Source organism: Argentina silus (genome assembly GCF_951799395.1).
Source record: "Argentina silus genome assembly, chromosome: 17".
Lineage (NCBI taxonomy): Eukaryota > Metazoa > Chordata > Actinopteri > Argentiniformes > Argentinidae > Argentina > Argentina silus.
The window spans coordinates 13,641,245-13,668,078 of record NC_139671.1 but is presented as its reverse complement, the minus strand read 5'-3'; the positions used below and the strand labels follow the sequence as shown (position 1 = coordinate 13,668,078).

General features: G+C 43.9%; 1 protein-coding gene across 1 annotated transcript in view; it reads left to right on the top strand.

Moving 5' to 3' along the window:
• Positions 1–26,834, top strand: part of ryr3 (ryanodine receptor 3) — an 83,996-nt gene that overhangs the window by 56,172 nt on the left and 990 nt on the right. Inside the window, exons 48-102 of the mRNA XM_083689093.1 lie at positions 84–304; positions 527–617; positions 1,156–1,296; positions 2,079–2,242; positions 2,325–2,403; positions 2,525–2,614; positions 2,773–2,916; positions 3,087–3,149; positions 3,251–3,326; positions 3,515–3,638; positions 3,964–4,079; positions 4,254–4,321; positions 4,474–4,595; positions 4,847–4,896; positions 4,998–5,058; positions 5,386–5,621; positions 5,817–5,898; positions 6,221–6,351; positions 6,612–6,730; positions 6,912–7,110; positions 7,286–7,380; positions 7,567–7,712; positions 7,999–8,086; positions 8,214–8,306; positions 9,160–9,330; positions 9,479–9,538; positions 9,705–9,839; positions 10,137–10,249; positions 11,419–11,515; positions 12,917–13,029; positions 13,256–13,307; positions 13,418–13,474; positions 13,761–13,860; positions 14,196–14,275; positions 14,448–14,524; positions 14,788–14,888; positions 19,423–19,503; positions 19,686–19,774; positions 19,880–20,008; positions 20,204–20,308; positions 20,564–20,645; positions 20,877–22,177; positions 22,387–22,430; positions 22,624–22,792; positions 23,087–23,173; positions 23,413–23,613; positions 23,755–23,885; positions 24,036–24,078; positions 24,184–24,311; positions 24,498–24,558; positions 24,677–24,823; positions 25,072–25,206; positions 25,830–25,986; positions 26,341–26,405; positions 26,683–26,783. Coding sequence (XP_083545219.1) covers positions 84–304; positions 527–617; positions 1,156–1,296; positions 2,079–2,242; positions 2,325–2,403; positions 2,525–2,614; positions 2,773–2,916; positions 3,087–3,149; positions 3,251–3,326; positions 3,515–3,638; positions 3,964–4,079; positions 4,254–4,321; positions 4,474–4,595; positions 4,847–4,896; positions 4,998–5,058; positions 5,386–5,621; positions 5,817–5,898; positions 6,221–6,351; positions 6,612–6,730; positions 6,912–7,110; positions 7,286–7,380; positions 7,567–7,712; positions 7,999–8,086; positions 8,214–8,306; positions 9,160–9,330; positions 9,479–9,538; positions 9,705–9,839; positions 10,137–10,249; positions 11,419–11,515; positions 12,917–13,029; positions 13,256–13,307; positions 13,418–13,474; positions 13,761–13,860; positions 14,196–14,275; positions 14,448–14,524; positions 14,788–14,888; positions 19,423–19,503; positions 19,686–19,774; positions 19,880–20,008; positions 20,204–20,308; positions 20,564–20,645; positions 20,877–22,177; positions 22,387–22,430; positions 22,624–22,792; positions 23,087–23,173; positions 23,413–23,613; positions 23,755–23,885; positions 24,036–24,078; positions 24,184–24,311; positions 24,498–24,558; positions 24,677–24,823; positions 25,072–25,206; positions 25,830–25,986; positions 26,341–26,405; positions 26,683–26,783 — 7,211 coding nt within the window. The remainder of the gene's footprint in view (positions 1–83; positions 305–526; positions 618–1,155; positions 1,297–2,078; positions 2,243–2,324; positions 2,404–2,524; positions 2,615–2,772; positions 2,917–3,086; positions 3,150–3,250; positions 3,327–3,514; positions 3,639–3,963; positions 4,080–4,253; positions 4,322–4,473; positions 4,596–4,846; positions 4,897–4,997; positions 5,059–5,385; positions 5,622–5,816; positions 5,899–6,220; positions 6,352–6,611; positions 6,731–6,911; positions 7,111–7,285; positions 7,381–7,566; positions 7,713–7,998; positions 8,087–8,213; positions 8,307–9,159; positions 9,331–9,478; positions 9,539–9,704; positions 9,840–10,136; positions 10,250–11,418; positions 11,516–12,916; positions 13,030–13,255; positions 13,308–13,417; positions 13,475–13,760; positions 13,861–14,195; positions 14,276–14,447; positions 14,525–14,787; positions 14,889–19,422; positions 19,504–19,685; positions 19,775–19,879; positions 20,009–20,203; positions 20,309–20,563; positions 20,646–20,876; positions 22,178–22,386; positions 22,431–22,623; positions 22,793–23,086; positions 23,174–23,412; positions 23,614–23,754; positions 23,886–24,035; positions 24,079–24,183; positions 24,312–24,497; positions 24,559–24,676; positions 24,824–25,071; positions 25,207–25,829; positions 25,987–26,340; positions 26,406–26,682; positions 26,784–26,834) is intronic.

Below are 26,834 nucleotides of genomic sequence, written 5' to 3'. Positions count from 1 at the left end.
AACTGTAGGGGTTGATTAGCATTTACCATTTTAAATGCTTTGTCACTGATTCATAAGCTGCTATTTGGTCCTCCGTCCTCTAGGAGGTGCTGAGCACCACAGAGACAGCCCTGGCCATGAACAGGTACATTGGCTCGGCGGTGCTTCCCCTGCTGACCAGGTGTGCGTCCCAGTTCGCCGGGACGGAGCACTACGCCGCGTTGATCGACTCCACGCTGCACACCATCTACCGCCTGTCCAAGGGCCGCTCGCTCACCAAGGCCCAGAGGGACTCCATCGAGGAGTGTCTGCTCGCCATCTGCACGTACGAGCTGTCAGATCTTCATGATTGTTCATGTTGCAGGCAGCCCTCCCAAAGTGGGACAAGTGGATGCCCTTGCAGCATGAGAAGGACATTTCCCAGAGTTTTAGCTTGAGGTTTTGAATGGTATACTGTAGTTGCACTTCACAGGGTGATGTATACAGTAGTTATGTGTTCCCTCTCTATCTTTATGATGACAGTATTAACTCTCCCAACGCTCCACAGGCACCTTCGTCCCTCCATGATGCAACAGCTGTTGAGACGCCTGGTGTTTGACGTGCCCATGCTCACGGAGTACTGCAAGATGCCCCTCAGGGTGAGATACCAAGAACGCATTGTCACTCTCCCACGGTTTATGTGTTGATGACCATACTGTTAAAGAAGTTGTGTTTGTGTGTCTGGTGGTACTAAGGACAATGTCAAAGAGACATACAAGGAATAATCAAAGCAGTTTCACACCTTTTGACTAAAATTAGATTTCTCGTTCCCACTGCATCCATTATCCTCTCTAAAAGGATAAGTGTTTGTGACACCTCTGAAATGCTGACATACCATTCCCCTCCATCCCTCACTCTCATCTTTGTCATCATCTCACGTTCCGGTACAGTATGTCACCTAGTACTAGTACACCGCTCCCCTCCCCTGTGAGTACACCCCTCCCCTGACTATGCATTGCTCATCAGAGTCTGAGATGCTTATGCCAACTGGTAACTATAACATCCGTCTCACTTACAGGCCTTTGACACGGCACGTACAAATACGACAGAGGAGGAGTGCTGAAATTTGTTTTAACGTTCAAATTTTGAATTCAAACCAATCAAGATGTATGACCCTTGACCCTTGTGTCATTGCAGCTCCTGACTAACCACTATGAGCAGAACTGGAAGTACTACTGCCTTCCCTCCGGTATGGGAGCCTTCGGCATGGCCTCGGAGGAAGAGCTGCTGCTCACCAAAAAACTCTTCTGGGGGATCTTCGACTCCCTCTCAACCAAGGTGAGGATGCACTCTCTGGTAGACTGGGCGCCAGTCTCTTTCTGCCTAAGTCAAGCTGTTGTCAAGTAAAGAAATGGTGTTGAATGTTGAAAAAGATGTGTCAGGCTCTGATGTTAAAGTAATCATGCACAACATAGATTTGTTCCAGTGGAGGCTGGTGGAGGTAGAAATCGGAGGACGGACACGTGTTTGATACCATTCCTCATTCCATTCCATGCATTACAATGAGGCCGTCCTCCAATTTCTATCCTTACCAGCCTCCACTGGTTTGTTCCCTGTTAATGGTTGAGGTTGAAGCCTGTAAAGTATCAAGAGTCAAACTCTACTTCTTCAACAGTATATTTCTTCAGGCCCCTGGTTTCAGTTTCAGAGGGCTTTTCTAGGTTCAGTGCTGACAGAGTATTTTGACAGAGTGTGGGTTCCATCATCAGAGTATATTCCTCAGGGGAGCCGATTCTTGGTAGTCGGAGCATGAGATGTGAGAGCGCAGTGAAGGGTCTGCTGAAGCACATCTGAAAGATTAATCATTAATCAGTCTGACACAGAACACCGTTCCCTCTCTGCAGTGTTTCTTCTCTCTTTCTCTCTCTCTCTCTCTCTCTCTCTCTCTCTCGCTGTCGACTGTAGATGTGTCCTCGTTTGACCCAGCCTCTGCCTAACATAGAGAGAGAGAGAGGAATGGAGGGAGAGAGAGATGGGGAAGGGGAGATAGTTGACCTGCTGTGTGTTATCTCACCTCTTTGGCTCCCTCATGTGTCCGTCCGTCTGTCTCTCCCCTGTAGAAGTACGACGCTGACCTTTTCAAAATGGCCATGCCCTGTCTGAACGCCATCTCAGGGGCTCTGCCACCTGACTATGTGGACACCAGCCTCAGTACCACACTGGAGAAGCAGGCGTCGGTGGACGCCCAGGGCAACTTCGACCCCAAACCTGTCAACACTGCTAAGTGAGTAGCCAGCGAGTTTGTGTCCAAGTGGTGTTTTTAAAATGGTGATCTAACAGAAGGTGTGTCTCCTCCCTGTTTCTAGTATCTCTATCCCAGAGAAACTGGAGTACATCGCCAATAAGTTTGCCGAGCATTCCCACGACAGGTGGTCCTCAGAGAAGGTGGGTCAATGCTATCATTGTTTACTAGCTCAACTTCCACTTTGTGTTTCTTCAAAAAATGGCTTTGATGTGCAACAGTTTAAATGGGAGCAATGTGTTTGTTACTGTGTGACTGTTGCAGCTGACGGCGGGTTGGAAACTCGGAGAGAGTGTGGATGACCAGGCCAAATCTCACCCTCTGCTGAAGCCTTACAAAGCATTGAGTGAGAAGGTACATTGATGAGATGTACAGTTTCAAAGTCAAACACAAGGAAATGCATGCTGTGATGATTGAGTTTGAGCGTACATTAAGATGGCTCATTAGAAATGACAAATATGATTGAAAGGGTCATTAACTTTTTGTGTGTGTGTGTGTGTGTGTGTGTCTAGGAGAGGGAGACATACCGCTGGCCAGTAAAGGAGTCTCTTAAGAGCATGCTATCCATGGGCTGGAACATCGAGAGTACCAAAGAGGGAGAGGCCATGTTGCAGCAACGAGAGAGTGAAAAGCGCAAGGCCTCAGAGTCCAGTCAGGTAACACGTGTTTACAGTATTTCTGCTGTATGATACTGTTCGTCTCTGTGTTGGATAAGCTACCAGAGAACACTGTATGCCTGTAACTGTACCTGTGTGTATTTGTTTTGTTTTCTGTTCTATGTTGCTCTGTTCTATTCTGTTCTATTATATTCTGTGTGTCTCTGTAGGCTAATGCATTCAGCCCGGCCCCACTGGATCTGAACAACGTGACTCTGTCCAGAGAGTTACAGGTTGGTGTTACTATAGAACAGAGGATGGGCTGTTGTACTGTAGCCTTCTACATTATCAACCAGAAACAGCACTAATCCGTCCATTTCTGATGTTGATATAGGGGATGGTGGAGGTGGTGGCAGAAAACTACCACAACATTTGGTCCAAGAAGAAGAAAACTGAGCTGAATAGTAAAGGTGTGAGTTTTGAGACATTTAGAGTATTTTGAGCCCCCTGCTGGACTTGTGCTCCAACCCTGACACTCAGATGTCTTCAGTGTTATTGAACTCTGGCTTCCAAAGAGCTACATTTTTTACGTTACTTTCACCATATTTGGAGCTTGTTAGTGCTCCATCTACATCCCTGTGTGTGTTTGCTCTCTCAGGAGGAGGCACCCACCCGTTGCTAGTTCCCTATGACACCCTGACAGCAAAGGAGAAGTACAGAGACAGGGAGAAGGCCCAGGAGCTGTTCAAATTCCTGCAGATTAATGGCTATGCCATCAGCAGGTCAGCCACCTCCCCTCATCTCTCCCTACTCTTTGGGCTTATGGGCTGATGTTTTATACCTTTAAATTGTCTTTTGTGTATGTTAAGGGGAGATTCTTTCACATACCCCTCAGGGTTTCCCCTGATCGCCCCTGTAAAATATCTACACTTACTATTGATACCATATCACTTTTCTGTCTATTTGTATGGAAATAAACAAATACAAATACAATTCAAGTTACACACCATAACCATTCTTTCTCATTACCCATAAAAGGCAACATACATTTTGATTTCGACCCGAAAAATAATGAACAGAATCAATTTGTAACCTCCTGTGCTGTAGAGGCCTGAAGGACATGGAGCAGGACGAGTCCTCTATGGAGAAGAGGTTTGCCTACAAGTTCCTGAAGAGGTTGTTGAAGTACCTAGACTCAGCCCAGGAGTTCATCGCCCACTTGGGTGAGTACTTGTGGCATGTCACATTTAGTGACATCAAACACACAAGAGTCTCCATTCAGAGGTTAAACCTAAGTGTTTCTAATTTTGAGATTGATAATGAATGATAATTAATTTTCAAAAATGTGTGAAGAGTTAAACATATCTGTTATTCACCTTTGCACATGGCCATCCCAGAGGCTATGGCCACCAGTGGGAAGACTGACAAATCACCTCACGATCAAGAGATCAAGTTCTTCGCCAAGGTATGGATATGAAGTCTGTAAACTGCCCCAACTCAAATGTTATAACAACACTATTATTTCCAATTAGCATCTTTGTTGATATGTCTACAGTAAGTTCCTTCTAGTTGTATGCATGTCTCTCTGATCCTCACCCTTCCTGTCCCCTGTCTCAGATCCTCCTCCCTGTGATCGACCAGTACTTCAAGAACCACTGTTTGTACTTCCTGTCTACGCCCAGTAAGAACCTGAGCAGCAGCGGCTACGCCTCCAACAAGGAGAAGGAGATGATCACCAGGTACCCCACATAATGCAGAGACAATTACTGTACATATAATACATAACAATTACTGTACATGCCCATTCCTAAATCAACCTCTACCAACCTCTAGTGGTCAATTGTGGACTGGACAACGTTCAAATGAACTTTCTTCTTACTGTTATCCTCGGTTGCTTTCTTCTCTTCCTCCCCTCCTCTCCTCCTCATGCTTCCCTCTCTCACTCTTTTCTCTGTTTATTTCACTCCCTGCCCTCTCCTTTATTTTCCAGCCTGTTCTATAAGCTGGCAGCTCTTGTCAGACACAGGATTTCCCTCTTTGGTAAGGACACCATTGCCTTTACCTGCTGTGTGCTAAAGTGCTCCTTGTGTTGACTCTTGTCTGTGCTCAGTGGTTTCCATATCTTTGTGTTCCGCTCACAGGAAGTGATTCTGCTATGATGGTGAGCTGTCTACACATCCTCGCTCACTCGCTCGACACAAGGTAAACACTTGTATTAGATAGGAAATATTGTCTAACCCCAAGCAGCCACAGGTGACTACACACAGTACTAGCATAACAGTTCACAAAAGTCTTTGAGAAGTAACCTATCAAAAGCTGTCACATTTTTCTTTTCATCCACCCAATAAATTAAAGTTTCTGGCCACAGTCTATAGAAGTGTGGTCTTTATTGATGGAATAGAATAGAAATATGTTATTGCCCACGCAATGAGGAAATTGTTGTCAATTGTTGTTGTATGTCAATTGTTAACTTGACTCCCCTCCCCCTCGCCCCACCACCACCCCGTTGTCCTCTCATCTTCCTCATAGGACAGTGATGAAGTCTGGCGGGGAACTGGTGAAGGCGGGGGTGCGGGCGTTCTTTGAGAACGCAGCTGAGGACCTGGAGAAGACGGTGGAGATGCTGAAGCTGGGGAAGTTCTCCCAGCGCTCCCAGATGAAGGGCGTGTCCCAGTACATCAACTACGCCACGACGGCCTTGCTGCCCATCCTCACTGCCCTGTTTGAACACATCACCCAGCACCACTTTGGAGTGGACCTGCTGAGTGAGTCGGACGCTGCTCTCAACTGTTTCAGTTTACGTTTTATTCAAATCAAAATGTAATATATACATATGTAATATTTTTTGATCTTAACTTTTAATCTTTGATTCTAGCACTGAGGTTGTTACTTAGAGATGTTGTCACACAATGCTCACACAGATGTGTTGGGTGACTGACAGGTTGTTGTTTGTGTTTCAGTGGATGATGTCCAGCTGTCCTGCTATCGTATCCTGACTTGTCTCTACTCACTGGGAATAGGCAAAAACATCTACTTGGAGAGGTGCGAGGCCACACTGTAGTAATGTGGGCTATGTCCACTCATTCATTTTAAATGGGTGTTGTTTACAATATTGTGGGTGACATAGCAATGTACACACAAGATTGATAGATAAGACCTACGTAATATATATGTTGTTTCCCAAAGATGACTTTTGATTGCACCAAGACATTACGACACAACAAATCACATAAAAACAACATCAACCAGTATTCTGTTACAATCTTCCTTCTTGTGTTTATGTGCATTGATTAGTGTGTGTGTGTGTGTGTGTGTGTGTGTGTGTGTGTGTGTGTGTGTGTGCGCGTGTGTGCGTGCCCCCCAGGCATCTGCCTGCTCTTGGGGAGTGTTTGGCCACCCTGGTAGGAGCCATGCCTGTGGCCTTCCTGGAAATCCAGCTCAACGCTCACAACCCCCGCTCTGTCTTCAACACCAAGACCCCCCGCGAAAGAGCCAGTGAGTCTACACTGTACCACGACACACAATACATCATCTTTCATCACCACTTCACATACAGTCACATTACTGTTTTGAAAATACAAATGTATAATCACAAGCTTGCGTCTACAGCACCAAAACTACAGTAGCATGTACTGTCATCATCACCATCACTGTGGTATTACTGTTGAGTATAATATTACCAGATATTGTATTTGTACAGTTGTATTACTGTTTTATACATGATTCTCTGTCTGTGTGTGTTTGTGTCTGTCTAGTCCTAAGCATGCCAGACACGGTGGAGGAGATGTGTCCAGAGATGCCTCGTCTGGACGGCCTGCTGAAGGACATCCACGACATCTCAGAGTCAGGGGCGCGCTACACAGAGATGCCCCAGGTAGGTTACAGTAAGACATCTCAGAGTGGGGAGGGAGAACATACAGAACTGTGGAGAACACACAGGAAATCATTAGGCTAGACCAGTTGAGCTGGATCCCCATTGGATTCCCTTCTCTTTCATCGTGGCGATAATTCAATCATATGGGTGGTTAATATCATGTTAACCCTACCCTGTACAGGTGATTGAGGTGATCCTGCCCATGCTGTGTAACTACCTGTCCTACTGGTGGGAGAAGGGACCAGAGAACTCTGAGCCAGACAGCCCCTGCTGCACCATGGTCACCTCAGACCACCTCAGCATCATCCTGGGAAACATCCTCAAGATCCTCAACAACAACCTGGGTATCGATGACGCCCCCTGGATGAAGAGGATCGCAGGTGGGTCTGTCACTCGGGGCTTGGCGGGCAATACAAAGTACACCAACGAACGGAAATGTTGTCATCCATTCTCACTTAATTTAAGTAGAACTCAACATTTGTGGAACATGCAGTTCATCAGTGAGCTGCATTAGATTGGCCTGTTTTTACCCTTGTTCCTCCTGTGTCCGTACAGTCTACTGCCAGCCAATCATCTGCATGGCTGGTGCTGACCTGCTGAGGAGTCACTTCCTGCCTACTCTGGAGAAACTAAAGAAGAAGACAGTAAAGGTGAGAGAGGATCAGATATGACAGATAAGAGCATTACTCAGAACTCATTACTCATTATATTCAAATTATGACACGTTACAACAATAGACAAAACAACAGGACAGTATGTGTACAATACCATTTAGCAACACCTAAAAATGGACTGCAAATACTGTATGATTGACCTTTTTGATGCCCCAAACCCAGGTGGTGGCTGAGGAGGAGCTGTTGAAGGCTGACAGCAAGGGAGACACCCAGGAGGCCGAGCTGCTCATCCTGGATGAGTTTGCTGTTCTCTGCAGAGACCTCTACGCCTTCTACCCCATGCTCATCACCTATGTAGACACCAACAGGTAAACCAACCAACCAGTATGCCAACCAACCATGATTGTCTTGGAACATCTGGTGTATCTCTGCAGTAGGAGTATGGCCTCATTGTAATGCATGGAATTGGAATGAGCAAGGGTTTAAACATCACATTCCTCATTCCATTCAATGCATTACAATGAGCCCTCCTCCGAACTCTCCATCCACTGCTCTGCAGCATGCAGTTGTCTCTCTGTATATGATTATAGGTAAAAGACAATGTGTACTGTAGTAGTTATTCATGTAATTTCTGCCTGTTTTGTTCCCCTCCAGGTCCAGGTGGCTGAAGGAGCCTGATGCATACTCCAACGAGCTCTTCAAGATGGTGGCTGAGATCTTCATCCTCTGGTGCAAGTCACATGTAAGACTCTACTCTCAAATACAAATCACATTCGTGACTTTTCAGTCCAAAAAAGAAAAACTATTATTTTTGGACAATTTCAAGTTTGCTGTCTCTTGTCTCCCTGCTCCCTGTCCCTCTCCCACAGAACTTCAAAAGAGAAGAGCAAAACTTTGTGGTTCAGAATGAAATCAACAACCTGTCCTTCTTGACTGGAGCCAGCAAGACCAAGATGTCGAAGGTAAGGCATTAGAAAGTTAGCCCCAGTATTTATTCCTATGGCATGCCGGGAAGCTCTCTCCCTCTGGAAATGGCTCCCTGTCATTCTGTCTAGTCTGGCCTGCAGTAATGAACCATGGCAGCCTTCTCCTCTGGGTATATCTCTAGGCTAATCCTGGAGTTATCTCTCTCCTCTGTCCTCACTCTGTCAGCACTTTGGAAAGGATCAACATTAAGTCTTCACTTCCTCACATGGAATCCCCAAGCAGTACAGGGTTGCCATTTCCTAGACTTTGCAAATGAAAGAAAAATACTTTAGCAGTACATTTCCTATGCTGTGGGATTGGTTGCTTTTTTTTCAATGTGATTAACAAGCTTGGCGTGTATCAGATGCACATCAATGTTATTAGTCCACACCCCTTTAATTTAGATGTGGACACGTAGATCTTTCTCCTATTGTAGTTTACAGTTTTTCATCTTGACAGTGTTCAGTTGTAAATGTGAGTTTGTTATTCATTCATCATATGCTTTCACAGTTTGGCCCAACAGCCACTACTCTTGTCACAGTAAAGGTCCTTGTAATGTATTCTGGCAGAGCCACAAAATATATTTCTTTTTCCAGGCAGGGTGTTTTGACACGATTGATTGGCAATAGTGTTTATTACTTCTGATACTGTAGTAGAAAACCTGATCACATCTTGATTATAAGCTCAATCAGGTGTGTATGCACTGGGCTGGGACACAACCTTTTATTTAATTCCCCTTGTCCTCTAAGAGTGTCTGAACATCTTACGTAGATCCTGTTTGTGTTTGTATCATGTCCCCTGTTTGAACAACAAGGTTAGCGACCTAACAGTAATCTCTCTGCTCTCCAGTCAGGAGGACAGGACCAGGAGAGGAAAAACAAGAAGCGGCGTGGGGAGTTATACTCCGTCCAGACCTCCCTGATCGTGGCCGCCCTGAAGAAGATGCTGCCCATCGGCCTCAACATGTGCTCCCCTGGGGACCAGCAGCTCATCTCCCTGGCTAAGATACGCTACAGCCTGGTGAGCTAAGCTAATGTTAGCCTGCTGCACCCGGCATCTCTTCATCCCATGTTTAGTTTGTATTTGGAGTCTCAGAAGTATTCACCGTTTACCTCATACAGTAGTAATCACACAAAAACATGTTATTCCACTTGTTTCCCTCCAACAGAAAGACACTGACGATGAGGTGAAGGATCATGTTCGTCAGAACCTCCATCTTCAGGACATGGTAGGCTGGTTGTTGAAGCAACTTTGTGAATTACACTTAATGTTACCGTCTGCTTTTAACCTGGTAGTTACATAGTAGTAACATGGTGAGTGCTTTATGTCTGACTGTGTGTGTGTGTGTGTGTGTGTGTGTGTGTGTGTGTGCGTGCGTGTGTCTGTGTGTGTAGTCGGAGGACCCGGCGGTGCAGTGGCAGATGAATCTGTACAAGGACGTGGTAGTGAAGAGTGAGGAGTCTGCTGACCCGGAACACACAGTGAACAGAGTCCAGAGCCTCTCTGCTGCTGTCTTCTACCTAGAACAGGTAACAGCACACCTCCCTTACCCTGACCACACAGCAACATTGTTTCCCCAAATGATGGGGCAGGACCAATCCAAGCCTAGTACAGCAGCTGATTGGTTTTGAGTCATAGATAACTGTAAAACTACAGTTTGTTCTGGGTAGAAAGATGCTTTTGTTTACTTGGGTACTGTCGCCAGAAATGTCAATTAGCAGGCCTGTCCTTCTCCATAACCACTTGGAAGCTGAATTTGCATGTACGTGTATATATATTTATTTCATAAAATGGTACTATTGTGTTTTTCTCACCCTCTCAACAAGGTGGAGCTGCCGTTAAGAGACAAGAAGTGTGTGTGGCAGAAGCTGCTGTCTAAACAGCGTAAGCGTGCTGTGGTGGCCTGCTTCCGCATGGCTCCTCTCTACAACCTGCCCAGGTGAGGCTGTCACAGACTCTACTACAGATGACAGTTAGCGTACTGTAGCTAACTCTGTTACCTTGTCACTGATGTGTAAACTGCTATGATGATTAATGTACATAAATAAGAGAGAGATCAGTGGAGGCTGGTGGAGGTAGAAATTACAATGAGCCCGTCCTCTGATTTCTACCTCCACCAGCCTCCCCTGAGATAGATATACTGTATAACATTGTGAATATTGGAATATATAATATGATCAGATACCTTGATGTAAAGAGCATTCACATGTTGGCCAAAATCACATGTGAAACAACTATACTGTAGCTGAAAAACTATAATTTACAAAATATAAATATAACACTGGATTGTGTTTGTTCTGTCACCATCAAACCAACCATAACCCACATGTACTGTATCTGTCAGTGAGTTGGTGGCATGTTTTGCTAATGTGTCAACACACACACCTCTCTTCACCTCCCTAACCACATTCTCCTGTCTGTTGTTTCTTACATAAAAAAAACCCTCAGATACAAAAATAATAATTACTTCCTGAACGGCTATCGGTACGTTTGGCTGGAAAAGGCGTACCAAGCCTCTAACTTTGACCATCTGTTCTCCATGCTAACGGTAATGTGAGACTCCAGGGCGAATGCTTCACATCTCCCCTTCATTCTCCAGGCTATGGACTGAACACCACCTACCTATCAACCTCCTGTTTTGCACTGTTGATTCTGATTGGTCAGCCTGAGAAAACGGCTAATGGTCAATGAGCAATCGAGGAAATATGAGCTTGTTAGTAAAGATCATTTTCATGATGTAGCATTTGTTGTATGTACATGTCATGTATTTCCTCATGAACTTACGTATTTAATTGATTGACTTATTGTTAATTAACCTTTTGGTTCTTTAACTGTTGCCATGATGATGTGAACACTGTGTCTTTAGATATCTTAACCAGCCAAGTCAAAAGTCAGGGAGACACTGTATTGTATGTATATTATCAAAGGTGACCAGTCAGAAGAGCCAGTGGCTCCCACATCGACCAATCACCACCCTGGAATGCACTTCCTGTTGCACTCCCCCCCTTACATTTCTCCTTCCCCTCCTAAACCCATGAAGACCCACCTTAATCCAACTCTCCCCCCCTCCACTCCTTCCCCTCCTCCACTCCCTCCCTCCCTCCCCAGGCATCGTTCTATTAACCTCTTCATGCTGGGCTATCAGAGACTATGGATAGAGACAGAGGAGTACTTCTTTGAGGAGAAGCTAGTTCAGGACCTGGCAGTAAGTACTGTGCTCTCGGTGGTGGCGGCCACCTCTGCCTCCACACTGCCCCCTGTGCCCTGTGTTGGCACTGCACTGACGGTCCTCTCCTCCGAATGCTTCTTGAGCACGATGCCGGAACGCACCCGTGTGGGGACCGCGCCTTGGCCTCCCCTAGGCTCCCGCTTTAACTGTGTGGCTCCCTACAGACAGAGGCCCGCCAGGGGCCGTGGCCAGCATGACAGACACAGTCACAGGAGACTCAGTTTCAGCTCCGCCGCGCACGTCTCTAGAAAAACAGGCTATGGCTATCTCACCACTAGGGTAAGGGGAGTCCTAAGACTCAGTTACTCGCTGTTTTGATGTCAGATGTGGACGAGCCCATTGGGTGTCGTATCTCTATCGTCACTGCTGTGCTGTAAGTCTGTTGTGTGAAACGTGGCGTGAAACGTGACGTCGGTGGCATGCTCGCGTCGTGTGGAGATCATAGTTCAACATGGATTCATACTTTATAAACAGCTGTTGGACCTCATACTGAGACAAAATAGTATATTTGAATATACACAATTCTATAGTTCATTGACATTAGTACAGTGAGTAAGATGATATATATATATATTTTTTTTTTATAAAAAAAAATGTGTGTGTACTGTGGTCCTCAGAGTAGCAGCATGAAGAAGTGACAGGGCGTTCATCTATATCTAACTGCATGATACTGTATATGTGTGGTAGTGTGAGGTTTTAAAGGTTGGTGTTTGCAGTCTGATTATGATAGTCTTTCTGGAGCCATGGTGTTTCTATAATCAGGAACCATTCGTTCCATTCTCTCTCCACACACTGCATTCGCTCTGCTGCATCAGTTTGACCATAGTAATGCATGTATAGTATCCAAGCACTGGTCTATTAAGTCCCCTCATATCTACTGTGTCTCAATACTCAAATGCTTCCCTTTCCTCGCCCGCGTTCCCATGATCTCCTCCTTGATTAGTCAAAGGGCTGGATGGGTTTCAACCATATGGCTTTGACGTGATGTCCTTGTCAGATCAGTGAGGAAAGTGAGGAGGCTTGTTAAGACTATTGGGACACAGCCCTGGTACCGCCCTTGCTCATGGACACACCCCTGACACACCTCCATCAGATCATGACAGCTCATCACAGCATGCTAGTGTTAGTGAAATGTTAGTAGGACATTTCAGTGTGGTTGTCAAACTGTGAATACGATGGGCATGCATGTCATGTTGAACAACCCTTGGTGAACCTGTCTGTCTGATGGACTACTGACATAAGGTAATGGCTTGAAGTTACTGTATGGGAGTTAAGGGTTAAGAGGTGAGTAAAAGACATGGCCTAGCTAGTCGTGTATGTGCTGGAGTGGCTAGTTAAATAGCAGAGCTAACTGCCGACCCCTGTGGCCCTACGTAGAAAACCCCGATGCAGATCCTGGAGGAGGAGGAAGAGGAGGAGGCTGAGGTTCAGCCAGACCCTCTTCATCAGCTCATCCTTCACTTCAGCCATAACGCCCTCACAGAAAGAAGGTCAGGAAACAAGGGATTGATTTATCCAACCTTTTTTTTTTTTATCGTTATTGAGGTAAACATCTATTTTATAAGAGATACCTGTCAATTCACTGCTTCACAACACTCAATCAAAGCTTTAGGCCAATATACAGTAGTTCCCATGTGAGTTACTACACGGATGACTCTTGATGAATCTCTTGGTCAGTCACAGTTTAATTATTGAAAATGTTTTTCTTTTCTCCAGTTTCTTGGAAGAAGATCCACTATATATTGCATATGCAGACATGATGGCAAAGGTAAATAACTTATATTTATACTGTGGAGGGCACCGTCTGAATATGAACAAATCAGTTATACACAGTTTTGCACTTCAGTCTAAACGATCACTCTCTCTCTGTCTCTTCAGAGTTGTGCAGAGGATGAAGAAGAAGAGGAAGAAGAAGGGAAAGAGAAAACATTTGAGGCATGAGTCTGTCCTTGTCTCACCTCTCTTTTTCTGAAATAACCTGTCTGAACTCCATTTCTAATAGCCCTGATGAATATCTGAGTCATGAATGATGAGATGGGATTCTAATCGACTGTACACTGTCTATGATTGATAGCATGTCTGTCCCAGAGCTGCAGATAGAGAGAGTTTTGTTCATTTTGTTAACAGAGCTGTGTGTGTGTGTGTGTGTGTGTGTGTGTGTGCACGTGTGTGTGTGTGCACGTGTGTGTGTGTGTTCATGTATGTGTGGTTTGTCCCACAGGAAAAGGAAATGGAGAAACAGAAGATCTTGTACCAACAGGCCAGACTGCACGCCCGCGGGGCTGCAGAGATGGTGCTGCAGATGATTAGTGCCAGTAAAGGTGATGATGATTATTATTCTTATCTAACATATACATCTTATCTGTCTTGTACAGCCATAGAGATATAGAGCCATATCGAACAGTACAGGAACATTCACACATTCTCCAAATAAATAATGGCGATGCCCTAGTCAGCTATTTTTGGACCCACACCTGCCCCGTGCAAATAAAACTGCGGGCTAGACTAGTCACTTGTGTACTGACAATGTAGCATTTGTACCCTTGCAGAAACATTGTCCTACACTCTGATGCCCTCACATGCAGTGTACTAACACTTCCGATCTCTCTTCAACTGTTACCTACTGTGATCTAACAGCGGCCCTCTCTGTCCCCAGGGCGACTGGGCCCTATGGTGACCTGCACCCTCAAACTGGGCATCTCCATCCTGAACGGTGGCAACATGCGGGTCCAGCAGGTGAGACACATCACTCATGACTTCAATCAATCAATCAATCGATTATTCCCACTTTATTTATGTAGCACATTTCAGAAGATAGATTGCAATACAATGCACCTTACAATTAAAAAAAGACATGAGTGTTTGTGTTCCCAGGGAACAGTTTTCAATGCTTTCTGTATTTTGACAGAAAATGCTGGATTACCTGAAAGACAAAAGGGATGCAGGATTTTTCAAGAGTTTATCAGGACTCATGATGTCATGCAGGTACCGTGACTACTGTAGGCCACTCTGACAGCCCACTCTGAGTTGCCAGATCTGTCACAGTAGGTCTCTTATCATAGAATTAGAGCAACATTTTTACATGTAATTATTTGTCTCTTATGATATTGCAAATTCACGTAACAACATTCTTATTAGCATGTCCGTTATTGTCCACTCAATGATGCTTAGTGGATTCTGTTGAATGGGTTCCTCTTGTACTGTAGTGTGTTTGTCCCTTGACTCATGTCTGCTCATACCACGACCAGTGTCCTGGACTTGAATGCCTTTGAGAGACAGAACAAAGCAGAAGGTCTTGGGATGGTGTCAGAGGAAGGATCGAGTAAGTGGAGTGAAACTTGCAGACGCGGTGTATCTACGGTAGCTGTACACACAGCTGTATGCTGTAGCTCCGACATAAGAATGTGTATGCTTCCTTTGCTCCCACACAGCAGTAGTTCTAGACCTCTCTAGCTGTTGAAGTTGCTGTCTCTGGCAGCGTTATCTATACTCTTGAGAAACTTACAGAGACCAACACACACACACACACACACACACACACACACACACCATTCAGTCTACGCCGGTACTGCAACCTACAGCGGCTAATGGTGGACTCATGACCACATGTCTCTCTGCATTGTCAAACCTCTCCTCTGAATGGCCCTAATACGAAAACGGACATAAAATTGCATTCTCCCCGTAATGCAATTTTTGACGATGCACGCTCTTCAATGTGGTCTCATTAACACCTTGCTGTCAATCATCATGGCCGCTAGGTGGTGTGTGTGATCCGAGGTATGCAACATACTGGTTGCGTTCCAATTCTCTACATGTGTACCCTTCACCCAGAAGTGTGCACTCATTCACTTACCATCACACATTTGTTAGCATTGGATTGGTGCAAGCATGGCAAAACTCTTCCTTACACCACTCCATTCCTTGTAAATCTATGAGGGAGAGTATACGTGTGCACACTTCAGGAGAAGGATAGAGAATCGGAATACAGCCATAGTAAGATTCATATTTGATCTGGGGTACATTAGATGGGTTAGATACAGTATAGTGTAAATCTGGTCAGCCTAGTAGACGCTGCATCTTCCCACTGATAAATGCTAAGTGTTCTCTTTTCACTGTACATGGGGAGTGTTATTTCAGATCAAGCAGTTGCACATCACTCGTAGAAAAAAAGGTGCTAGTTAGTACCTATTTGTCCCTGTAGGGGAACCCTTTTTGGTGCTTTGTTGAACCCCTTTATAATGGTTCTATGTAGAACCCTCTCCAAGCATTTCTACCTAAAACCCCTTGTCGAGAGTTCTTCATGAGAGGGTTCTGTTTAGCACCAAAAAGGGTTCTATACTGTCATACATATAAGGAAAAAGAGAAAAATAGATTCTATATAGAACCACTGTAAATCAAATCAAAGTTTATGTATCATAGAATACAGCCGTAGATGATGCAATGAAATGCTTATGGCAAGCTAGCTCCTCAACAAACAACAATCAACAGTGCAATACAATATTATTATAATAATAATAATAATAATAAACAATAACATAAGGTGGCAAAGTGTATAGCAACACAACAGCAATATTGAACAACAGCAATTTGTGATGCCATTGGAGAATAATTTATAATTTAAGGAACCTTTAATTGTTCTATGATATAAATATATATTTTATTTTTAACGAGTATTAGTAGCCTAACTTCAGGAGGAGTGCATGCACTCACTCACACTGGCAGATCATAACATAGCTTTCTAAAAACTAAAAGATACTTCAAAGATGAAGGACCTTGTGCAATCATTTTAATTATAAGAAGTGGAGGGCTGCAACAATAGACTTGCTCCCACTTCACACCAATGGGTGCCGGACCAACCACCCTAACAAAACACATGCATGAACATGAGCACAGATGTAGTTAGAATCAAACAATAACTAAGGTCTATGTAACACATAGAACAATGTAACACAAAGAACAACATATGCAATTACCCACAATTCCCTAGCAACAGGAGGGAGCAATGTAGCAAATTTGCTCGGGAATTGTGGGCAATGGTGATTTTCCATTCTTTCATCTTTCTGTTCTTTCATGTTGTAATATCTCATTAACCAATTTACCTGTGATGTTGGTTCTTGTTTGATTCGAACTGATTACATCTGTGCTCACGTAACGTTCATGTAACATCCCAACTTCAAACAGGTGCCTTGCATGGAATAATGGGTTCCAAACAGCACCTCTTTTATGAAAGGCTTCCATAAATTACTGTGTTGAACCTCAAAGGTGTCATAAAGAACCATTAAGAGTGTAGCCAATGCCTGTTCAACAGAAGGACAATTTTTTTCTATGAGTGTAGCCAATGCCTGTTCAACAGATGGACAATCTTTTTCTAGGTGTGTAGCGAATGCCTGTTCAACAGAAGGACCATCTCCCAGCAAGGATGGTTCTTCAGCATATAGTAGTAAAGAACCATCTCTGATGTACCAACAACCAGCAATACTTATTTGTGTGGAAATGATTTGACACAGAATCGTCACCCATGACAAAGTACTCTAAAATAACCCTTTTTTCTAAGAGTTTAGGCATCGGATGTGGAATCTTATGGGGCTTTACACACTACAGGACCAATCCGAACCATACTGTGCTCTCAGATGTTTTCCTTTCACATTATCCTTTCCAGCACCCTCTGCAACTATGGTGGTTAAGTAACCAGGACAGCCCAGTACAGCTCAGCTCGGTTTGGCTCTGTAGGCTATGGCTCTGTAGGCTGGGTGTAGCTCCCTCAATCAGCAAAACATGGACTTGAGATCCATTAAAAGATCACACTCCTCATCTGGTCTATGTGGTCAGTGATATGATGCACTGTAGCGCAGCAATAATAGTATAATAATATCTTTCCAAGAGCTGTTTTGGCTCTCTATTCAAACGCAGGAGCCAGCAATACGCTATTAAATTCAATATGTCACAAACTGCAGAATGTGAATAAAACTGGAGACACTTTTGGAGACCAGGTGTCAGCGTTATGATTGCAAGCAAAAGAAACGGTCAATTCCAACAAACTACTTAATTTACAGGCTTAGTAAACCTTGGGCCAAATCAGAACTTATTTACCATTTGTTAGATACCAGATTGCAATCATAACGTGGCGTGACGTTGGTGATGTGTCTCCAAAAAGTACGACTGTCTCCAATTCTATTTACATTGATACAGTTTGTGAAGTAGCCACTTTCATAGCATATTGGCCTGTCCTATAAACATCAATCTTGAAGTGGGGCGGTGCACCAAAGACATGCAGCTGAACACAAGCCTCTTTTTCACACACACACACACACACACACACACACACTCACTCACATGACACACTTCACCCTCATTTTTCAATCCCCTGCTGTATATTTTCAATGAGTGCTGTTTCCCCTGAATCCCCTAATCTTATAGACTCAAACAATGGTAGCTACAGAACCTTAGTGTCCAGGGTCCCACACCAAGGATGCACTCAAACGTTCCTAAAACTCTTCAAAACTCTCCCCTTCTAAAACACTTATTTTTAACAGCATGCCCGTGTCCTTTCACTCATAGTTGACTTCATTTCTCTCTCTTCTTCTACTACCTCTACTACTACTACTACTTCTTCTTCTTCTTCTACTAATACTGTTTATTCTGTCTTATTCTTCTTATTATTATTCTGTCTTCTTCTTCTACCTCTACTACTTCTGTTTATTCTGTCTTATTCTTATTATTCTGTCTTCTTCTTCTACCTCTACTACTTCTGTTTATTCTGTCTTATTCTTATTATTCTGTCTTCTTCTTCTACCTCTACTACTTCTGTTTATTCTTCTTCTCCTTTTTATTCTGTCTTCTTCTTTTTCTTCTTCTACCTCTACTACTTCTGTTTATTCTTCTTCTCCTTTTTATTCTGTCTTCTCCTTCTCCTCCTCCTTGTTATTGAAATTCAATGTCTTCTCTTTTGCTTATGTCTGCTTTTTATGTTTGTTTGTCTCCTCCGTCATTTTAAAACTCATCGATGGCAGTCAACGAGCGGGGTAAATAGCATATTAAGATCGTCCTCATACCGCCATGCTATCATCCTGAATGTCTCCGCCATATGCCTCCCTGCCTCATTGGACTCCTCCATGACCCAGATGCATTAACCCATGGCACATGGTCTGCAGGGGGAAATGATATGCATGCTAATGTAGAACGTAGACGTACGTAGTACAGTAGCTTTCCATTATTCAAGCATGTTATTTGTCTGGTAGTTGTGACCATTTTCTTTTAGGTTAATTTAGCATTACTGATCACAAATCCTAATACTGATATTCTTATATGGCTATCAAGAACATCTCAGATTTAAACTAAGATTTGTGAATTTGTCCACAGCTATGGCAAAGCTTTGATTGGCTTTGGACTTGGGGCCTATTTCGTACAGCTGGTTTCATACAAATGATAGAAATAACTTTCACATGGGTGATATAGTGAAATCACTGTCTGATTTCAAATGTACACAAGCGGAGAACATCAAAAGCATCTCTGTGTTCTGTTAGGTTCCCAAACAATGATGTTCTAGCTTTGTTCTCCTTACTTCTTGTCTAAGGTTTATAGCCTATATGGTACATGTGAAAGTTACAGGGCCCAGCTTACTGAAATTAACTGGTGTTTCACAATCACAAGCATTGATTTCGGAGCATTTTTCAGTCATTAGCCTGCAACCTAAAGTCCCTGGACTTCCCAAAGTGTTGTGAGCACCAAACCCCATATCAGTATCTCTGCTAGCCACCTGCCTGTTTCAGAGTGAGGGATGCTGAGGGGACTTTATGACATGTTCAATAATGTCATATCAAATGACCCTGTATGTTATTGTCCTGCCCAAGAGCAGTCTTCATATACGTCCTCTGTCTCCCAAGGTTCCAAAGTACTACAGAATGATGACTTCACTAAGGATCTCTTCAGGTTTTTGCAACTTCTCTGTGAGGGACACAACGGCGGTAAGAACATTGATAGATTGTTGTTTACTTTTAGCAGTAGTCTTATTATGCAGGTTGTAGCTCTGAATAATTCATCCTGTATTGTAATAAAGTTCAGACTTCATTTTTGCTTCATAGCTGTCAATAACACAGTATCTTGTTAGAATTTGTTTGTCTATATTTGTGTTGAATCTTCTCACCAGATTTCCAGAACTTCCTACGAACTCAGACAGGAAATACAACCACAGTCAACATCATTATCAGCACAGTGGACTACCTGCTCCGCCTTCAGGTGACACACACACACACACACACATACACACATACACACATATACTGGTTAATCTAGAACTATAATAAGATTCCACCCTCATAATGATGTGAATCTGCTTTTTAGGAATCTATCAGTGATTTCTACTGGTATTACTCTGGGAAAGATATCATGGATGAGCCTGGACAAATCAACTTCTCCAAAGCCTTATCTGTGGCCAAGCAGATCTTCAACTCCCTCACTGAGTACATCCAAGTAAGATCTGAGCTCCCTGATGAGACTTTGCGGTATGGCCAAATAGACCGTACTCACCATCCATAAAAAGACAAGAATTACAAACCTCCAAAACCAGTTATGGACATTCACCATCTTCTCACCCCTCCTCTCTTCCCTTCTCCCTATCATTCCCTTCCCTCACTCCCTCCACCCCTCTCTCCCTCGATCTCCTAGGGCCCATGTATTGGGAACCAGCAGAGTCTGGCCCACAGCAGACTGTGGGATGCAGTGGTGGGATTCCTGCATGTGTTTGCCAACATGCAGATGAAGTTGTCTCAGGTACTAACTACTGCAGCCTCTAAAATATCTGTGTCACACACCTCTTACACAGACAATCGGATCAAACTTTATTCAACATTTAACATCTCAATACACTTCACAATTGAAATAAAAACAATAAAGCAAATAAATGAGATCAAGAACAATAAGAGTGTTCACAAATGAGGAAATTAATGCTAATAAAGTTGATTAAATACAATGTAGACAGCTCTCTCTGAGGTGAGGTTGTAGATGTAACTGTTAATGCCCCTGCAGGACTCCAGTCAGATTGAGCTGTTGAAGGAGCTGATGGATCTGCAGAAGGACATGGTGGTCATGATGCTGTCTCTGCTAGAGGGTAAGAGCCTTACAGCTTCACTCAGACTCAGTGACATGACAATGGAGAGAATGGAGACATTTCCTTTGAAAAGTTTATAGTTTATACCAGTGATGATATAAAGTAGGATTAGTATGCTAAAGTACTGCATAAATTATACATCTAGATTGATGAGTAATGCATGAATGTAAAGAATTTGAATAAAAGTACAATCAACATGGATTACTCCATGTACTCTGTTCCCACTTATAGGTAACGTGGTGAACGGGACTATAGGAAAGCAAATGGTGGACACCCTGATGGAGTCCTCCAGCAATGTGGAGATGATCCTCAAGTTCTTTGACATGTTCCTCAAGCTGAAGGACCTGACCACCTCCGACAACTTCAAGGTGTACGACCCAGAGGGCAAGGGGGTCATCTCCAAGAAGGACTTCCAGAAGTCCATGGAGAACCAGAAGCAGTACACCCAATCAGAGATTGACTACCTGCTCTCCTGCCCCGATGCGGACGAAAACGACATGTTCAACTATGAGGAGTTTGTGGAGAGGTTCCATGAGCCAGCCAAAGACATCGGCTTTAACGTAGCGGTACTGCTGACTAACCTCTCTGAGCACATGCCTCACGACTCACGTCTGGGCACCTTCATGGATCTGGCGGAGAGCGTGTTGAACTATTTTGAGCCCTACCTGGGCCGCATCGAGATCATGGGCGGGGGAAAGCGCATCGAGAGGATCTACTTTGAGATCAGCGAGTCCAGCCGCATGCAGTGGGAGAAGCCCCAGGTCAAGGAGTCCAAGCGGCAGTTCATCTTCGACGTGGTCAACGAGGGCGGGGAGAGCGAAAAGATGGAGATGTTTGTCAACTTCTGCGAGGACACCATCTTTGAGATGCAGCTAGCCTCTCAGATCTCCCAGCTTGAAGCTGTGGGGCGGCCGGAGGAGGAAGAGGAGGAGACACACAGCATCCTGGAGGAGCTGGCTGAGGAGGAGGAGGAGGAGAGCATGCTGGAGTCTTCCTCAGCCTTCACCATTGCCTGTGTCTCTGCCAAGAAGACGATCTCCAACTTCCGCAAGATGCTGACCTTAAAGAGCCTCCATAAGCAGTATAAGAAGTTGAAAAAGCTGACAATCAAGGAGATGATCATGGGCTTCTTCTCCTTCTTCTGGATGATCTTCACTGGCTTCTTCAAGGGCATCTACAGCGTCATCTTCGGCTTTTTCCACCTCATCTGGTCCTCCATGTTTGGTGGGGGTCTCGTCGAAGGGGCCAAGAACATAAAAGTGACAGACATCTTGGGCAACATGCCCGACCCCACCCAGTTTGGTATCCATGGTGATGTGTTGGAGGGGGAAAGGGCAGAGGCGGGTGAGTCAGCGGGGGGCACGGACCTAGGCCTGGCAGCACCAACAGATAAAGCTGAAGTGGACATGATGATGGAGATGATTAATCCACAGCCCAAGAGGGGAGAGGGGGGAAAACACTTGCCGGAGGTTGGACTTGGAGACATCTCTGAGATCAAGGCCCCAGAGACTACCACTGTGGAGAAAAAGAAGGTCAGCACTGTCTTCCTCTAAAAACAATAGATAGAGCAGGGAAAATGTAGCAATGTAAATTGACAATTAAGAAAAGATGTAAGTAAAAAATGTTTGTTGTGGTATGGGAGCAGTGATCATTTGTGCAGAATTGTAAGTCACTAATCCATTGTTTAAGTTACTAGAAGATATCTTCCTCCATAACCCTCGGTCTTCTGTGTTTAATGCAGAAGCCAGCTGCTGAGCCACCAGAGTCTGAACCAGAGAAAGCAGAGTAAGTTGTCATATTGAGTATATTCTGAGTGTGAAGTCTAAATATGCAGTATATTCTGTATGTGCTGGATTTAACTCATAATCAAACCAAATTTAATGAAGTGCACTTAAAATATCTCGTACATTTTACACTTTACAATAAAAAAAAGAAACAGTCAAAGGAAATTAACTCCAACATTGCTTTGTTGTTACAGCACAGAGAAGAAGGAAAAAGAGGACAAACCAAAGGAGGAGGAACCTAAAGAGCCTGTGGTTGAAGAGAAGCCCGCCACCAAACCCAAAACTGGCCAATCAAAGCAGGCCCCAGTTGCCTTCATGGCCAGCTTCTTCTCTGGTCTGGATGTCTACCAGACCAAGATGCTGGTGAGCCAGGACTTAGGAAAGGACATGACAAGATGCATTATAGCAATGATGTGGGCCAAAACAGTCTTGCTGCTCTCAAAAATTGAGTTTTTTGTCCTTTTACAGTACAATAGAGCCAATGCTTACACTTACAGTCCTACACTTAGGGCTTGCTAACCAGACTATTAATATGTGAAAACTAAATATATTTGTAATGAATCATTTCTGATGTGTGCTTAAATGAATGCTCTAACTTAAATGAATCGTTATGTAAGATCAGGTAAATGTCTGACCAAATGTTCCTTGTGTCTGCAGAACTACTTGGCTCGCAACTTCTACAACCTCCGTTTCCTGGCTCTGTTTGTGGCGTTCGCCATCAACTTCATCCTTCTATTCTACAAGGTAATAAACACATGGATATCAGAAATCAACCAGCTCACAGGGAAAGTTATTCTTGACTAAATGCGGGGAGGAAGAATAGCGCAAGCTATTTGTCAATAACTAGTACACTCACACTGTATCTTATTCACATCCACTCTACAGATGGGTGTAGAAATACAGAATAGATCCAGATATAGATGTAGATATTTAATGTATATTTGTGTATATTGAATATTCTCAATGAATGTGTCCGGCCTTAGGTTGATCTTGTCGCACCAGACAACGAAGGTGACGCCTGGACTATCTTTGATGAAGACGAAGATGATGAATTTGAATTTGCTGGAATGGACGACTTTGTCCTCCAAGAGAGTACTGGCTACATGGCTCCCACTCTCTGTTTCCTGGCTGTATTCCACACAGTCATCTCTGCTCTCAGTGTGGTGGGATACTACTATCTGAAGGTGATGGATTATTCTAATGTCTTTTTCTTTCACAAACAAAGCCACCACACACACACACATTAATTCATTCATAAAACAGTGTTTGTCCTATCCAAGTTTCTGCTCCCTCTCACACGTCTGTCCAAACTCTGTCATTCCCAGGTGCCTCTGGTGGTGTTTAAGAGAGAGAAGGAGATTGCCAGGAAGCTGGAGTTTGACGGCCTCTATATCACAGAGCAGCCATCTGACGATGACATCAAAGGCCAATGGGACCGCATGGTCATCAACACTCCGTGAGTCCCAGCACAGAGGAAGAGCTTTTAACATTTACATCGTTAGAAATTAATTCTCATATCTTTTCAAATAAAGCAATTGACTATAGCCTCACTTAATTGAACAATCGCATAGGTCTCATATGCTTTTTGAACCATTTTTCTGTATAGGTCCTTCCCTAATAACTACTGGGACAAGTTTGTCAAACGTAAGGTAAGTGAGATTTCAGAGCAAAACTAAACCATGACAAACGTCCGCCTGAGCTCTTTGAATGGTAATCCACAGATGTAACTGACAGTATGTCTCCTCTGTGTGTAGGTGATCAATAAGTATGGGGATCTGTATGGGGCCGAGCGCATCGCTGAGCTGCTGGGCCTGGACAAGAGTGCTCTGGACTTCGACCCGACTCAGGAGGCTGTAGTGAAGGAGGCTTCTCTCATGTCCTGGTGAGAAGTCAGCCCCAAAAAACATCTCTCATACACAACACTTAACAATATAGCTACAGTACTGTTATGGGAATCCTTGAGTACCTCAACTCATCTCTACAAATACAATCACGACAATGTCAATGATTGTTTATGTTTACGTCAATTTAGTTCAAAACGAATAAACTGCTGTTCTTTCAATGTCAGGTTGAGCTCCATTGATACCAAGTACCACTGCTGGAAAATGGGCACGGTGATGACTGACAACGTAAGTGTGTCAACTTAACTGTGTGGATGCATGCAATCTCACTCCTGAACATGCATTTATCTGTAACTGGTTAAGTGTTGGGTGATGGACAGATCTTATGTTGTTCTTCTTGCTTCAGTCTTTCCTCTACCTGATCTGGTATGTCACCATGTCCATCCTGGGACACTACAATAACTTCTTCTTCGCTGCTCACTTGCTGGACATCGCCATGAGCTTCAAGACCCTGACGACCATCATATCCTCTGTCACTCACAACGGCAAACAGGCAAGTATCACCACCAGAGGGCGACAGAGCCATTACTATCAATAAACGTTTTAGACAATATAATAAACTGTCTCTTTACAGTCTTGCTGTCTGGCTCCCTGTGTACTTTTGAATCATTTGCATTGAAAATATAGGAGAAATGAGGAAAGCTATATAGTGAAAGGAAATTAGACTCGAAGATGAAGCAACTTCAGAGTATTGGGACGGTGCATCCCATTGTGACTGATGACTATGTCCTGTCTCTACAGCTGGTGTTGACAGTTGGCCTGCTGGCTGTGGTGGTGTATCTCTACACTGTGGTGGCCTTCAATTTCTTCCGCAAGTTCTACAACAAGAGTGAAGACGAGGACGAGCCTGACATGAAGTGTGACGACATGATGACAGTATGTCATACCATACCCTCCTTTTCTAAACAATAGAATCTAGATGATTCTCCCTCTCTGGTCCGACTGGATGTGCAGGCTTTTGTTTCTGCCCTGCATTCAAACACATATACGTTTACATTGAAGTCATTTAGCAGACTCTTTTATCCAAAGCGACGTACAATAAGTACATTTGTCTAAGTAAGTGACAAATCAACAGTCATCGTAAGTAAAGTCTATGATAAGAACAAGTGCCATCGGCGGTCACAGTGCTAGTGAAAGGAAGTTGAAGATTGTTTTATTTTATTTTATATTCAAATTTCTGGTAATGTAGGGTCTTAGGGGGTGCAGAAGGCTGAGACACCTGATTCCACTCATCAAGCTTCGTGAGCGGAGTGAAAGTGGAATCAGGTGTGTAAGTGCTGGACAAGAGCAAAATCTTGCACACTATAGCTCTCCAGGAAACGGGTGGAGACCACCATATTGTGAACACCATATGTTCACTGCCAAATTCAAGCTTTTCACTCCTTTGAAAGGAGTAGTGTAGATCTCATGAGATTCTATATTATTACACTAGTCAGATTGTATGAGTCAGACAGTTGTCTCAGGATGAGTTTTTAAAACCCCCTCCCTCTCTCCCCCAGTGCTTTCTGTTTCACATGTACGTGGGGGTGAGAGCCGGCGGTGGTATTGGTGATGAGATTGAGGACCCAGCAGGAGACCCCTATGAGCTGTCGCGCATCCTCTTCGACATCACCTTCTTCTTCTTCGTCATCGTCATCCTCCTGGCCATCATTCAGGGTACGTGCTTCTGTCAGACAGAACCATGCAGATGCATTGATACTGTACAGTCAGGATTGGCAGAGTGGAAATCACATGGATTACTCTTACCAGCATTGTCTGCATATGCAATCTTTACACTAAACAAGTATGTTTAGTTGCAGTATTCACTTTGATTGGAATTGATTCCAAAGCTTTGCAGGCTTGAGAGGATTCTATACTTGCAGTTTCCATCTGCGCATAGGAATCACATACTTTTATAATGCATGGTTTATTCACCAAACCAGTTCTAAACAGTTACGAGGCTGTGTTATGTAAAGGCTGTGTCTTGTTCATTCCTGCTCATATGGCCTGATGAATTCACCCCCCCTACAGGTTTGATCATTGATGCGTTTGGGGAGCTGAGAGACCAGCAGGAGCAGGTGAAGGAGGACATGGAGGTAAGACTTAACTCAACTACACATTCCACTGAACTGGGAACTGTCTGGGAAGAGGAACATTCAGCACGTTTGATTGAATTTTCTGTATAGTACGCTGTATTGTGGTCAATATGTGAACATGAATTTCCTCATAACAGAACAATAAATGCAAGAGATTTTATATCTCTTCAATGGAAATAACCTGGTAAAATAAAGGTAAAAGGATTATGTTTGGATTATGTTTTCTGAATCAGAAAGTGAACCAGATTGGACTTTGAACACTTTTGTTCCTCTCTAGACGAAATGCTTCATCTGTGGCATTGGGAATGACTACTTTGACAGAATACCCCATGGCTTTGAGACCCACACCTTACAAGAGCACAACCTGGCTAACTATCTGTGAGTACTGGCCAACAGAACACCCTGGATATGACGCATTCATATCCATCA